The following is a 14,743-nucleotide window of genomic DNA, read 5'->3' on the forward strand; positions in this document are numbered from 1 at the left end:
CTTCCAGGGGTTTCTGCTAGGGTTTTGTGTATTGTGTATCTCGAGTATGACTATTTAATAGAATAGTTGCATCACTCCATGAATGCTTGAACCCGAGCTCCAACTCAGCCAGGCCACAATGCTAGTTATATTTTGGCACATAGCACGTAAGAGCTTTCGTATTAGTTATCAAAATACAAGTGCCTACTTTATATGACTGTTAATACAAAAGCTGGGTAATTTCTATTACGGAACTTTTTAATCAGTTGCCAGATTCTTGCTGCCCTTCCTTTGAAAAGAGAAATCACACCATCTCAGATTTACACCTCAGGGATAACTGCAGTAATACGCTTTCACAAAACTTCACACAGCCACACTAGGTGTTTCTTTTGTTTTCTTGATAAAACATTTCTTCTCCTCTTTAGGTAATTCATAGTAAGTATTTCTTTTACAACAGCAAACTGCCTCCTCCAAACCCATCCTGGTCAATTCGGTATAAACTTTTTTTCAGCCTAGAGTGCAGCGCATTGCGTCTTAAGTCATCTCCTTTTTATTTCCTTGCTACTGTTCTGAGAGCAGGAGGTTGCAGAGCAAGGATGTGCTTTGTTGCACAATTCCCAGAAGTCACAGGGCTTCATGCAATGCCCAGGCAAGCACTAGGCATAGTTAAGCACAGCTTTTTGTAATTTTTTTATTTTTTTTTTTAATAAGAAAGGAACAGTTCAAACAAAATGTGGAGCCATTCCCACATGTTTGGTGAAAAAAAAGGCTTTTTTTGAAAACTTACATTCACTGTATAGCCCAAGCACAAAATGAGAAAATGTGTTTTTAAAATTAAAGGAAGACTAAATTAGTAAATTAAACGTATTTAAACCATGGATTTTTTTAAACAAACAATACTTGTATCTTTTCCATTATGCATCCCCACTATGCTCCCCAGTCGAAAATTCATCAGATCTAAGGAGATTAATCCTCACTGGCAACTTCTTATTCACAAGAGTCATCCCTTCCTTTTTTAATGTTCTCATCACATCGCTTCCCATTTCTGTCACTTATTGGTGAATGTGTCTACTGCTGCATCACTCCCTCTTAGAACTAACTCTCGTGCTTTTAACAGAGTGTTGCAGACTATAATCCTTGAAAAGAAAATCTCAGTGACAGCTGTTCTGAGAGTTTAGTCAGACTCTTCTGCCTGCGACTCCTCTTTTTCCACTGCAGCAGAAAGAGATAAATGCATTTTTCTTTAGCTGACCACATAATTATATTCTAACCCCAGCAGCAAAGCAGCAATGAGTATGCCTGAAAAAAGAAAAAAAAACACTATGGTAGCAGTGATAGCAATGGTAGCAGAAAAACTGCTGAAATGTTTTTGATGGCACATATAGTGGATAGGTATTCTCTGGTTCTTCAGAAGAACTGGGAACCATGCAACACCGAGTGCTATGTCCTGAAGACATGGAGCTGAAAACCAATTTAAAAAGAAACAAAGGAAAAGGGAAAAAATGAACTACCGTAACGCAGCCCTGTGAACATACTGTGCATCTTCTGAATGGCTTTGGTTTCTCTTCAGTAAGCAGGAGCCTTGATTCACCAAAAGATTTTGAGTTATTCAATGCAAAATTATTTAATGCATAAATGTTTCCTGGGTATTGATTCAATCATGTAGTTAAAACAGGATATGAATGAACCTTGTTGGATCAATATTCAGGAAGTATAGATATTCAAGAGCTCAAAGTCAAGTCCTTAATGTTGAGAAAATTCAGTCCCACACTTTGCAATTTCATGAAATTTTAATATATGAAAATAGTATTGTTTATTTGTCAAAGTTTGCAAAAAATAAACTGCATTCACTTTAAGTTTTCTTTACAAGTGAAGCAACCAAGACAATTATAATTTATATACTTTTTTATAATAACAAGAAAGGGATTAGCATTTTTAAATTAATTTTAATTTGGTGGTTTGCAAGTACTTGGCAATAAAGTTTGATTTTCTTCCTACTTTTTCTTTTACAGCAGGGGTAAATAAAGCTTTTTCATACATTATAGCAGGCTTGTCCTTTACAACAGATCCACTTTCCAATTCACAGAAAAGTAAGTTTTAAATCCAGCAACGCATAACTAAGCAAAACTTAACTGAAGTCCACTCACCACATTCAGTGCCCAAAGCACAGTGATATAAATGATTAACTTCCGCAGGGACACAGAATGCTCTAAGCTATTTTGAGGCAAAAGACCTTTAATGCACAGAACTCATGACCATGACTTCAGCTGTGCGAAAGCCTTCTGCTTCTGTAAAACAAAGATGGATACTTCATACTTTCCCAAGACTTTTCTTAATGAAATATCCCACTAACTTCTGTGGTCTCTGCTGATACTCCACGAGTACGTCGTGTGAGCTACTAATCTGATCCCCTTCAAGCCGATTCAGAAGAGTGACACACACTACAGCACCTGGAAATTAAAAGGCAGCATTAGTTAGAAATGACATTCTGGCACTTCTACAGTTCAAGAGCATAAACATTTGAACGAACAGCTAGAAGATTAGAAATATGAGAGAAAACAAACCCCCAAAACCTGGTGCACAGTACCGTAAGATGCTAGGGGACTAGCATGCTGTAGATGATATAAAAAGAGTTACAAATAGTGTGAGATGACAGATCACTACATTAATAAAGCAAGAGCTCTCAGGGAGCTGCAGATACTTGTTATATCATGATTCTTATGTTTTTCTGTATAGGAATTATATTTCACAAGTGCCCAGGTCTTGACTGGTAGGAAGTGATCAGAGACGCTGTTCTAGAAGATGCAGTTACAGCCCTCTGCTATCTACCTTATGCCCAACTCAAATCCCTGTGCTGTAGATGCCATCCCTCGGGAACCAGCAGACGAGTCGCTGTGACGCTCAAGGATGGGGAGCACTGCAAGTGTAGGAGGATCTCATGGATCATCTCAGGCTCATCTGCTGCCCTTTGGTAATCAGAGCCCCAAAGGTAAAATCCCTCCTTTCAATCCAGCTGGGCTCTACCATGACTCTTCTGCATCCGGAGTTTCTGCTAGTGACAATTTGCAGAGCACAAGCAGTAATACACATTGCAGACCTACAAAGTACAGACGGCAAGAAGGGCCAGGACGCCCAATGGCTCAGTGATACAATGCACTGGGTTTTTAATCACCCTCAAGCCAGTAAGAAATGAGGATTTTTGATATAACTGTTGGCCTTTTTCCTTATTTTTCTCCATTTTGTCCTCCTTGAGTTTAAGGAAGTTTGAGAAACATCAGTGTTTTAAATTGGCAAATTCCTTGCCAAGGAAAATGAGAGACTATAGTTAACATAGAAAGTAGAAAGGCACTGTATTATATTCTTTGCAATCACTTTTTTTCCTAATCTTTACTGAAAATTAGTTAGCTTATGTAAAAAAATTAAAAACTTGTTTTACAATTAGGAATGATGCTTCATGATGCTACTAAAAACCTTCAACTGTTTGAGAATTAAAGCCATAAGTCTACACAAAATACCCGTATTTTCCACTTGATATGAAAGTATAGAAAGTGATTATAGTTTTATGTATATGAGAATCACCTGATTGCTTAAATTAACCACTTACTTCCTGTAAACTTCAAAAACTAACTGAAGAAAATGAATTAATGCTATAGGGTAATTAGGTACTTAATGATTTACGTGCTTGCCATGGGCTGGAATAGCAAATGACAGAACTAAGCTGTGTAAGAGCTATGTGAGGAAGTTTGCATAAGTTGTGAATACATATGACCCAAATCAGCCAATCATAGCAACAAAATTATAACCAGAACTGGGTTTTTTATGTGCAGAAGGTATGTTAACACCTCATTCATGGTTTTTACCACAAACCCCCTACAATGCAGAAAACTTCCTACAGCTTGAATGAAGTGTCTTTAAGTTAGTTTACCTTTGACACCGCTGAGATTACACATTGCAGCAAATACGGAAGACTCCATCTCTATGTTTCTGACACCAGAATCATAAGCTTCCTTCAAATATTGCAGTTTCTCCTCTTCATTATATAAGCAGATTGCACCATCCAACCTGCCCTGTCCTGCAAAGTCATTTTGTAGAAATTTTCAGAGTAATGAAGTCACAGAACAAATTCAATTTCTAAAACACCCAGTTATTGCAGTTTCCCCTATACAGTGTCCAGCTTTTACTACTACTCCGTATTTTCACACGGAACCATCAGGACAAAGTGATTCTTAGCTATTGCTAGAGTTTCTACATTTTACTGGTATTTTTTATAATGTGAACGATGGTAGTTTATTTGGTCTCCTCCAGCTAAAATTCGCAAATTCATAAATGGACAAACGTAAGCAGTAGTTTCCTCACATGTGCGGCACGCGTCAAAATTCAGCAAATGTATAACTGCATAACTTTCAGCAACTTCATATAAGCTGTATGGAAGTGCTGCAATTTTTATGTTTAATCACTGTCTAGAAAAACTGCCAGGCTTGAAAATGCTTTCCTGATGCTACCTTAAAAGGATGAACATTTTATTACTTAAAGACTCTCTAAGGTAAGAGATGAAGAGTCTCTTAAGCTAACTAGGTAATACTATTACAATTTTGGGAGAAAATTAGCTTATTCAAATTATTCAATAATAACACCTACAGATAAAACAGCATCAGGTTGTGTACAGTAAAGTCGAATTACACAGTGTTTTACTCAGTATCTTCTTTGTTTTCAGGAGACATACTCCTAAACTAATGCCCTTGGGCCTGTTTTCAGTTTTTGCTGTACGAGTTGAAAACATTCCTGATACTTTTTTTTTTTAATGTCACTTGCACCTCTGATTGGTGTCTGAGGAGATACACAAACTACCAGTGTCTGCTTCTGAGCAAGCTTGAGCACTGTTATGAAGACCACGTGTTCCGCTGTGCATTGCACCCTTTGCCACCTACCCAGTAACAGCCAGAGAAGGTAGTATCAGGTGCCACCCCCACTCTGTTCTCGCAAGATTTGAAAGACACTTGTGAATAGACGGGAGATCAGAAAAGCACCTGAATGTCTATATGTTTATCCAAAGTAAGTCTTGGAGGTTTGCTTCTCCTATGGAGCAGCACTGACACAACTCAGCAAAATATTGTCTTCAGTTGTCTGATCACTGCTTTGCTCAAAATGTGCACAGGAAACAAGTTCCAACGCATCTTTTAGAAAGCTTTAATTAAGATACTTAATCAGTGGGAAAAAAAAAAAAAAAAAAAACAAAAAACAAAAAAACCCCAAACCAAAACAGCCATAAATAATTCTCACTCTAATCCTCTAAGATGCCTCAGTAAATCACAGAAATTTTGTGACAAACATACCTAACTGACGAGTATGTGAAAAGCGTACAGCAGACTATATGTATTTCAGAGGATCTATTAGAGCTGGGGGGAAATAAACCTCCACAAAATTAGAAGTTCAATACAGCAAACTGCTAAACACAATACTTGATTTTACATATATGAAAGACAGGTTCGTTATGGTTGACAAGACAACTCAAAGTAGGGATTGTGTTCTGTTCAGTGAACTGTACGACCCTTAATGTTAAAATATTATTCAATATTTATCTGTTGCTGCTTACCAATATACTTCTGTTGGTCTGTCGCCAGCCTTACCTTCGTAGAAATCCAAAGTGCACATAGTGTTTCCAATGACTGTATTGAATTGATTGATTTCTTTACTGCACTGCATCAGTTCCCGAGCTAGCTGTTCATCCAGGTTTGTACTGCGAATTACAGTCTTCCCCAGAATAACCTGCTCAAACTGAGGTTTGAAGGTGGCGTCTACAGACTGCCTAGTTATAACCACTGAGCCTGGCTCCAGACCTGTAGCGGGGGGGGAAATAAATAAATAAATAAATATAGCTTCACAAAGTGGTTAATGCTTTGTTTCCACACACATAAAACATACATCTTGACCAAATCCTGCTTCCTTTAAAGGTGGCAGTTTTGCCCCTGATTTCACCAAGAAAGCTTTTTGTGCATGCCCAGCTGCTTCAGTTTGGTATTACAAATAATTTTTGAAAGAATTAAATTTTTACTTTTTCACTACATATTCTTTCTCACTTCATACTTCTCATACAGGACAGGAATGTCCTTCACTTTGTCAGATCTCCTAAGTGCATTTTCTCTATCCAGAGAGGCATATAGTCCCTTTTCTTTCAAAATTATGGAAGCAAAATGATTCCTCTCCTGTGCAAAACTGTTTTGACCATCACTTACTTGTAGAGAGACGCTTTACTCTCATGGAGTCATAGAACTGTTATGGTTGGAAGAGACCTTTAAGATCATCCAGTCCAACTGTTAACCTAACACTGCCAAGTTACCATGAAACCACGTCCCTCAGCACCACATCTACACCTCTTTTTGATACCTCCAGGGATGGCGACTCAACCACTTCCCTGGGCAGCCTCTTCCAATGCTTAACAACCCCTTCACTGAAAAAATTTTCCTAATATCCTCACAAAGATGCTTTGCTTTGAAGAAAAAAAAAAAAAAGAAATCAAGAGGGGAAATACCTATTCCACCAGAGGTGCCAATGCGAATAATGGTTATGTTGGAACACTTGGCATGATGCAACAGTTTGATCAGCTCATGTAACATGATTGAAATAGAAGGAATGCCCATACCGTGCTGAAATGAAAGCAGAAATTCATATTCAACATTCATATAGAAAAAGCAAAATATGTAAGGAAGAAGGAGCTGGACAATATCTCCTTTTTTTTCCAAATGCCACTTAACTCACTCCCACAAAAACCCTAACCCATGGGCCTGCTGAAAGGCTACTGCAAGTAAACAGAAAGACTCCCACTGACTTTGGTGGACTACGGATGAAGTACAGTATTTCTAAAAATCATGAATTATAAAATATGTACATTCTCAACAGTATAAGCAGTGTCCTTTGCTAGTAGTTGACACATGTACTTCATCACAGAGCCCGTCTCAAACACAAGAAAAACCCCACCCTGATTTTTTTTACTAACCTGAAGTGCCAGTGAATACTTAAGCTAATTTTTTTTCAAAACTCAGACATTGTGGTTTAGTCACAAAGTTCAGCAAATATGAGTCCACCTTAACTTGATAATGTGATAATTACAACTCAAAATCAAGAGTGCAGAATTATACTACAGTTATGTAATTGCAATTGAAGTTTGTAATCATATCTAGAAATTAAAGGTATGAGGTTTTAAAATGCATACATGAGTTGGCGGCACAAGTCCCATGGAATGCTACTCTTAAGCTATGTTAGCACATTTGACAATGCCACTGCAGATACTTAGCTCTGGATATGACACAGATGTTTTTTCCAGTACCCCACATGCATCGAATGACCTTCTTTCCCCATTATTCAGGATACAGAACAGGGACGAGGCAACAGTCAGTCTGCGCTAAAAATTTATACGGCCAATTCCTGCAACACCTCAGTGGTACACTGAGGAAAAAGGAGACAAGAAAGGAATAAAGGTCTCGGAGATTTGCCCTCATACCAGAAAGGGCTAAAAAGGAATTCTTAAATAGCTGACGGCACTATTTTGAGCACAGCTAATAAAAACTTGAAAACCTGACTTTGTCTATTAGGTGTTCAAAAGAAGTGTGCATTGATATTTTCTACTTCGAAAAGCACCCCGTATCTGATTAGGTGAGGTACTTACACTGACTGACAACACAGGTCCCACTTTGTACATTGCGTAGCGGTCAGTTCCCGCACAGATGTTGGGATAGTCGCCGCCAGGGCTCGCAAGCCCCAGCTCTTCAGCTATGTAGGCGGTAAAAGATTTCATCCGCGAAGGACTTCCTCCAACACATACAAACTGGGGTGGGACAGTATTCAACAAAACAAAATCAACTGCATGATTCGGTATATCGAAGAACATGCAAAGGTCATGCAAACACCTTCAGTTAACACAAATCTATTCCCAGAGGTGGTTCTTCTCATAATCATTCTGAAAAGCCATGAAGAAAAATTATGGGAAAAAAAAAAAGACACCCTTCTATATAGCACTCAAATTCCTTCATCCTGTTTAAACTAGCAAAAGACAGATATTAGCTTGAAGGCCCCCCAAAAGGGAGTTCTTCCTGAATAGAGACTGCAGCATTTGCCTTTTTACTGGATGAAGAGAGGCAGTCAGAAACAATTATCCCAAATTTTGCTTGGTATTGAAAGCGACAAGAACCCATAAAATCTTCTCGCCTTTCCATTCATTCCTCAATTGGCAGTATGCTGACATTTTCTCTTCGTTTGAAGACAGCTACACTTCCACCTTCTGCAGAAAAGCTTAGGCTTGCTGAATGAAGTGAAGCATCTTACCTTTACATCTCCAAACAATGCCGGAAAATCATGGGTACCAGTCCCAAGAGCAAAATGGTACAGGATGTCTTCTTTCATTTTCTCCAGGTGAGGGTTGCAAAGATGGATAAAATTCTCTCTGCCAGGACAGAAGCATTGTGAAACAAATAGAGTATATACAAACGCCTACATTGAACAGGTGCTAATTTTACAATGTCAAGCAGCAAAAGTTGGGAAATGCCACACCTAAGTATGCCTGCACTACATTATTTTGGTTCCTCGTGCATTGCTTTAAGGAAATCCTAAATTTCGTGACCACCTTACATCTCGAAATAAATCACATATGATATTTAACATTCCGTTCTTTGCACAGGATGAAATTGCTGAAGAAAAGCCCAGATGGTAGGATGAATTTGCAACAGTGCAACCCTTATCTTAAACAATATTAAAGCTGTGAACGAGGGTGGGTCTTTACAGTGAGCAGAACAACAGAAGCAGGACCAGGGAATATTCAATAGACCACCTTACTACACAGACAATCTACAGCAAAGCTGAAAATCAAAACTGGCCTCTGTGTTTTGAGTAACCCTCTGAGCCACTTAAGAAGGGTGGGAAGATTTGGGCTTTATAGACAGGCCCAAAGGGAATTTCTGGCAATTTGGCTTATGGTAACTCTGTGTCATCCAGCCAGGAGGAAAAACGTCTATGGCATGAGACTGGTAACTACAGTACAGAGGATCTGAAGTAGGAGAGGAAAGAAGCAAATGGAAATCTGAAGAAAAGAAAAAAAAAATGCAAGGAAAAGGGAAAGAGAGGAAGAGGTCAAAAGAATTTGTTTCCTCTTAAGTTGCTTCCTGTAAGGAAGAGATACAGCTTAAAAAAAATAATAAATTAATCTTTCTAAAGAACCAGGAAACTACAAGGCAAGGCGGGAAAACTTAACTACTTAGCATGTGGGATCACCCTCATGGTAAATTTTGCAGTGGACTAACTAAGAAAGCTGAATGATTCATAGAATGTCTGCCTTCTGTGCTTGATGTTTTAAGTTCAATTGAAACAGGTAGGAAACGGTAGTCAATAATCACAAGCTTAAGCAAAATACTGGCCAATACTTCAAAGTAATTCCTGAGAGGAAATTAAGCAACAAATATCTTCCAGACACAAGAAGATGACTTAATAGCTTAATGAAGGCTCACTGCAGTCACAGCACATCTCAGCAAATTCAAACTGCTTTGTCAGAGCAGACAAACAAAAGAGTTTGCCTGGAGTCTATGCAAAACATTTTTAAGAGTTTGCAGGAACAACTCTGAAGCCTAAACATAGGCGTTTAGTGCTATTTTAGATGGTTTAGGTTATCTTGTCTGTCTTCTAATGCCTCTCCAAAAGGGCAGTGCTTTTCTGTAGGTCCTATGTCTTATCTGCCAACCCTATGCAGGATGTACTGGTTACCTTAAGAAGCCTAAAGTGACCCAGATGCCCATGCTGAGGTCACTGAACTGTTCTTTGGAAAGCAAAGAAAATAGTTACAACCCCAATATTCTGAGTACAATTGCTTCTGTTCTTGAAATTCTCTCTCCAATGCAACTGCACAGCCAAAGAAAGAGGTATCATCCCAATCCACCCTCTTTGTCCCTGCCCACCACAGACTACCACCTTCAGCAACTGGAAAAGCAGCCCAACAAAGCGGGTGGTTCGTTCGCCCCTTCAGTAGTAATTCCTTTCCATCTCCCACGTGCCCCATTTGCCTCTCTTCGTACAAATCCCGCCTGAGGAAGAACCAAAGGCTTTGGTGGCCTTTCTTCTTCCCTCCAAGAGACCTGTTTGACTCTGGGAGAAATAAAGAGCAGGTTTACTGCTCTTCAGAGAAGGCGCAGAGGGCCCAGGAGTTTGCCGGCTCACATGAGCAGAATTCTCAGGCTGACTCCTCTGAATTATTCCTGTTCGGTTTTGTGGGCCTCTCTACCCACATTTAATGGGTAACTCACTAATGCATATCAAGTAGCTGGCTGTGCTGATGTTTATTGGAATGGCTTTTACATACAAATAGGATATGACTTGAAATTACTTTACAATTTGTTCTTAGGCAAGCAAAAAAAATATTTCCTTCTTTATGAGAATACCAGCAATAAAAGCTTCTCTCCAGGAAATAAAATGTGAAAAGGCAAGGCCTCTATTAAAAGTACAGCGAAATTCATGTGGTGTGTGCCACCACCACTGTCTTCATGCCTGGCCTAAATACAGCTTCCTTCCTCAGCAGTGTCTATATTTCACCTTTTTCATCTCATACCCTACCAGCGACACTCTTCAACCCACCACCTCACTGCAGCTAGGGTAGTTACTAACTTGTACTGGTTATCTACCCATCTAGATCTAATTGCAGACTTAGACCCTGGGGTAAAATGGGCAATAAAAGTAAGCATATTACTATGTGTACACAGGACCAATGCCATGGATTTACAGTAGAGGCAAAGTTTGCCTGATAAAAATCTTTGGCCTGAAACTCTAGGAAGCTAAATCTAAGAACTCTAATTTATTCCCCCTCACACTGTTGTAAAGCACCGATGACTTGTGGGGTTTTAAACAAAACATGAGTATCTGAGGACTAAACACGTATGTACGGTTTTACTAAAATAAGCTGAAAGTAAGGATTAGAGAGACAGATTGAAATATTTGTTCAAACTCTTGAAGTAGGTAGGTCTGGCCATATTGCACCAACCAAAGTCAACATTTCAACAGCTCACTGGATTAAAAAAAATAAATAAATAACAACATAACCTATGCTTGGAAAAATTCACTGTCGTGATAAATGAAAATGGCTAGCCAGCATCTGTGTTGATGTGGCTGAAGTAGATAAAGACTCCATTTGTCAAAACAGCTTCTACTAGATACTTGACATTACAATCAATATTTGTACCATAAACTTTATCTTAAACTAAATGAGCGTGTAATGAGTTTGGGGAGAAGGTAAGTGTAAACTTCAACAAGATAATTCATTTCTGAATCTTACTTTGAAGACTGTTCATCATCAGTTTTCTTCTCATTTGAGACACCAGGAGCCATGTATGCTTATACCTAGAATTAATTTAAAAAAAGAAAAATTAGATCTAAGTGGATCGGAACAGTCCCATCTGTAAAGCTAGCATCATTAACAGTGATAGAAACTTTCTATATACATGATAATGTCATGAATATTAACCCCCCCCAAAATAATCCAGCCACAGTACAGCTTTTATAACCGTAGCAAAATGAGCATCTGCAATCTTTTATGGCTGAGCATCACCACTTTCAAACCACTGAAGCTTAAACTAACCCCTTGCTAAGGTAACCCCCATCTCACGGGCCAGAGAGAGGGAAGTCTCATAGCTAACTAACTAACCAACCAACCAATCCTCTTTCTTCTCTACCTCCCACAGACACAGTGACCACTGAACTTGCCCCCCTTTCACCTCTGGCTCCAGAAGGTCTCTAAAGCTCATCTCTAACTGTCGTATGCCTGAAACCTGAGTCCAGGAAGCATTTTACTCATAATATCTTCTTCATTAAACTCTTCCTACTGACCTTAAGAGCATTTCTATCTGCCCCAGCCTAAGGGTGAGGAAGACTTAACCAAACATGACTCCGAGAAGTCACAGCACTCTAGTTTATCGTCCATCTTTAGTATCCTTTTTCCTCATCCATCACTCTAACCTATAAAAAAAAAAAAAAAGAATCCTCCTTTCTGCATTCTCCTTAAATCGGCAAACGTATCACTGAGGCTTTGGTGCTGATACAATGACGAAATTATAATTATAGAATGATTCATTTGTTATTATTTTCAGAAGTAACTAAGGCTACGTGCCAAAGTTGGTACTTTCTGAAAATGCCCTTACAGGAAGTACTGAATCACAGTTTTGCTCTACCCTCCCTTACAAATAGCCTGACAGCACGCAGATTATAATAGAGACAGGATTGTAATCCTTAAAAACCCCAGGACTACACTACAAGGAAATAGAAAGAAATCAGTCTTTCAATAGAGTTATGTAACATGTGGATTTTGAAAGAACTGAAGAACCAAACGAAATAAACCGGAAGCCTGCCTACTAAAAGCCACTGAGTAATGGAAATGTCTTCAAATTTATAAGGATGGTTAGTTTTCTTCATTTAAAATATTAACCTTTATTAAATAGACCTAAACTTCACATGTACTAGATGCACTAAACGTTTACTAGAATCTATGCCCAAGGAAGTAAAGTATAAAAGTTGCATTTAAAATCAATTATGGTCGTATGATTAGAGTCAGTTACTACACGGTATCGCTATTATACCATGTACATTAGGGGAAAAATGCATAATTTTTCCCAAGAAAACTACAGCACCGTGAGTCCTAATAACAAGGAGTTAGAAGATAAGAAGAAGAAACAGCAAAGTGATTTTTATGTAGGTAGATGATACATGGCTGCAAACAAACTGAGGATATTCATTCAGATGCTGTTCAGTGTGCTAAGCAGCCACCTGGCTTTAAACACTGCTCTTGGTTCAGTGATCCCCTAAGTAACAACGTATTTCAAGAAAAACCCAAAGAACAAAGTTCTGACAGTCCAAAGGTCCGGAATACCCTCTCCAACAACGCCCAACAGGAGATGCCTTGGCAGGAACAGAATACAGGAGTAAGCAAAAAGCAGTTTTCACATGGCAGACCCTTCTGGCAAGCAGGTAGTAGTAGCTGACAGGCAGCCAATTAATATAAAGCCATAAAACTCTCACACTGGCTAAACAAATGGAAATTTTGATAGCCACGTCAAAAGTTTCAGCAGCCTTCCTCAGCCAGAGTTGACACTGATGTTCAAGAATAACATGCTCAAGAAAGGGCATGGCCTGCTTTAGCGTGTGTGCAAATCCTCTGACCGATGTTTTAAAATTATGCAGAATCAATTATCACTATTATCCCTTTTTTTTTTTTTCCTCTCCCCTCCGCTTCCCCTTTCTTTTCTGAAAAGGAAAACCTTAGTTAACAGCAGCTTTAAGGAAAGATCTCTAGTTTGGTGTTGATCCATCACTAGAAAAACCGAAGTCGCTGCAAAATTGATTTTTTACGCTGTGGCTTCCCTCTGGAGACCGCACGAACAGCGAGAGCTCACTCGCCACGCACATCGCCCCCAGGCCACCCACCCGGCGGAGGAAGGAGCCCGGGGACCGCTCCTCGCCCCGCAGACGGCGGCGGCACCGGCCCGGACCCACCCGGCGCCACCTCCGGCTCCCCGGGCCCACGCTGGGCGCTCCCCGCGGAACCCCCCCCTTTCCCCCGCGAGCGTTTCGCCTCCCGGCGAGCGGAGGTGCCGCTGCCGGGAGGAGCCGCGGGCACCCCCGCCACCTGCCCGGCGGCCGAGCGAGCACCGCGGGATGCGGGGGTCGGGGGGGAGGTTGCGGGGGTCCGTCCCCCGCTTCCCCCGTGCGGCGGCTGGCGGGGCTGGTTCTCACCTGGAGCTGCGGGGGCCGCCGCTGGGAACCGAGGATGGCCTCTCGCTGCCACCGGACGGGCTGCGGGGCGACCCGACCGAGCCGCCTCCCGGCTGAGGCGGGCACCGCCCCGCCCCGCCCCGCCCCGGGGCCTCGGCCGCCGCCGCACCGGGCGCCGTTAACTCCCTGCGCGCCGTCGGCGGCGGCCACGGGCCTGGAGTGCTGCAGGCGCGGGTCTGCTGCCGCTCCGGCGGGGCTCTGCTGCGCGGCGAGGAGGTTTCAGAATTTTCTTTATATACATATATATATACATACACACATATACGTATATATGTCTGTATATAAGCACATGTCGGCACCCTGAGGATTGCGGAGTCTGGTTAGGTTATATGGACGTTGCTCTCTGCATCTGTCTTTGTAAACTTATACAGTTCGTCTTTAAGCGCACTTCTTTTACTAGCACTTTGAGAAAAGAGCACCAATGACTTTTGGTAATAGAAAAGAATAGGATAGTCTGGTTGGAAGGGACCTACAGTGACCATCTGGTCCAACCGCCTGACCAAGTTAAAGCGTGTCGTTAAGGGCATTGACCAAATGCCTCTCAAACACTGACAAGTTTGGGGCATCGACTACTTCTCTAGGCAGCCTCTTCCAGTGTGTGACAAACCTCTTGGTAAAGAAATGCTTCCTAATGTCCAGTCTAAACCTCCCCTGGAGCAGCTTTGAACGATTCCCACCCGTCCCGTCACTGGATCCCAGGGAGAAGAGCTCAGCACCTTCCTCTCCACGTCCCCTCCTGAGGAAGCTGCAGAGAGCAATGAGGTCGCCCCTCAGCCTCCGTCTCTCCAAACTAGACAAACCCAGAGTCCTTGTCCACTCCTCACAGGACATTCCTTCCAGCCCTTTCACCAGCTTTGTTGCCCTCCTCTGGATGCATTCAAGGACTTGAACATCCCTCTTAAACTGTGGGGCCCAGAACTGCACACAGCACTCAGGGTGAGGCCACACCAATGCTGAATGCAGTGGGATA

The 14,743-nt window shown here is 41.0% G+C and overlaps 1 protein-coding gene across 3 annotated transcripts; it reads right to left on the reverse strand.

Annotated features, from left to right (window-relative positions):
* Positions 1–997: 997 nt before the first annotated feature.
* Positions 998–13,863, reverse strand: UPP1 (uridine phosphorylase 1). Of its 3 annotated transcripts, none has more exons than XR_008465112.1 (9): positions 13,735–13,863; positions 11,285–11,349; positions 8,299–8,416; positions 7,643–7,801; positions 6,509–6,623; positions 5,607–5,816; positions 3,905–4,051; positions 2,809–3,028; positions 2,296–2,429 (listed from the first exon to the last, which is right to left on the reverse strand). XR_008465112.1 is itself a non-coding variant. In XM_054193328.1 (8 exons), the coding sequence occupies exons 2-8, from the start codon at positions 11,335–11,337 to the stop codon at positions 2,290–2,292; spliced, it is 942 nt and encodes a 313-aa protein (XP_054049303.1). In that variant the 5' UTR covers positions 11,338–11,349; positions 13,735–13,863; the 3' UTR covers positions 998–2,289. The 3 variants fall into 3 exon arrangements, 1 of the variants encoding a protein (XP_054049303.1); XR_008465111.1 differs by having other exon boundaries at positions 2,809–3,031; XM_054193328.1 differs by lacking the exon at positions 2,809–3,028 and having other exon boundaries at positions 998–2,429.
* Between the last annotated feature and the right edge of the window lie 880 nt (positions 13,864–14,743).

This window comes from Rissa tridactyla, chromosome 2 (assembly GCF_028500815.1).
Source record: "Rissa tridactyla isolate bRisTri1 chromosome 2, bRisTri1.patW.cur.20221130, whole genome shotgun sequence".
Lineage (NCBI taxonomy): Eukaryota > Metazoa > Chordata > Aves > Charadriiformes > Laridae > Rissa > Rissa tridactyla.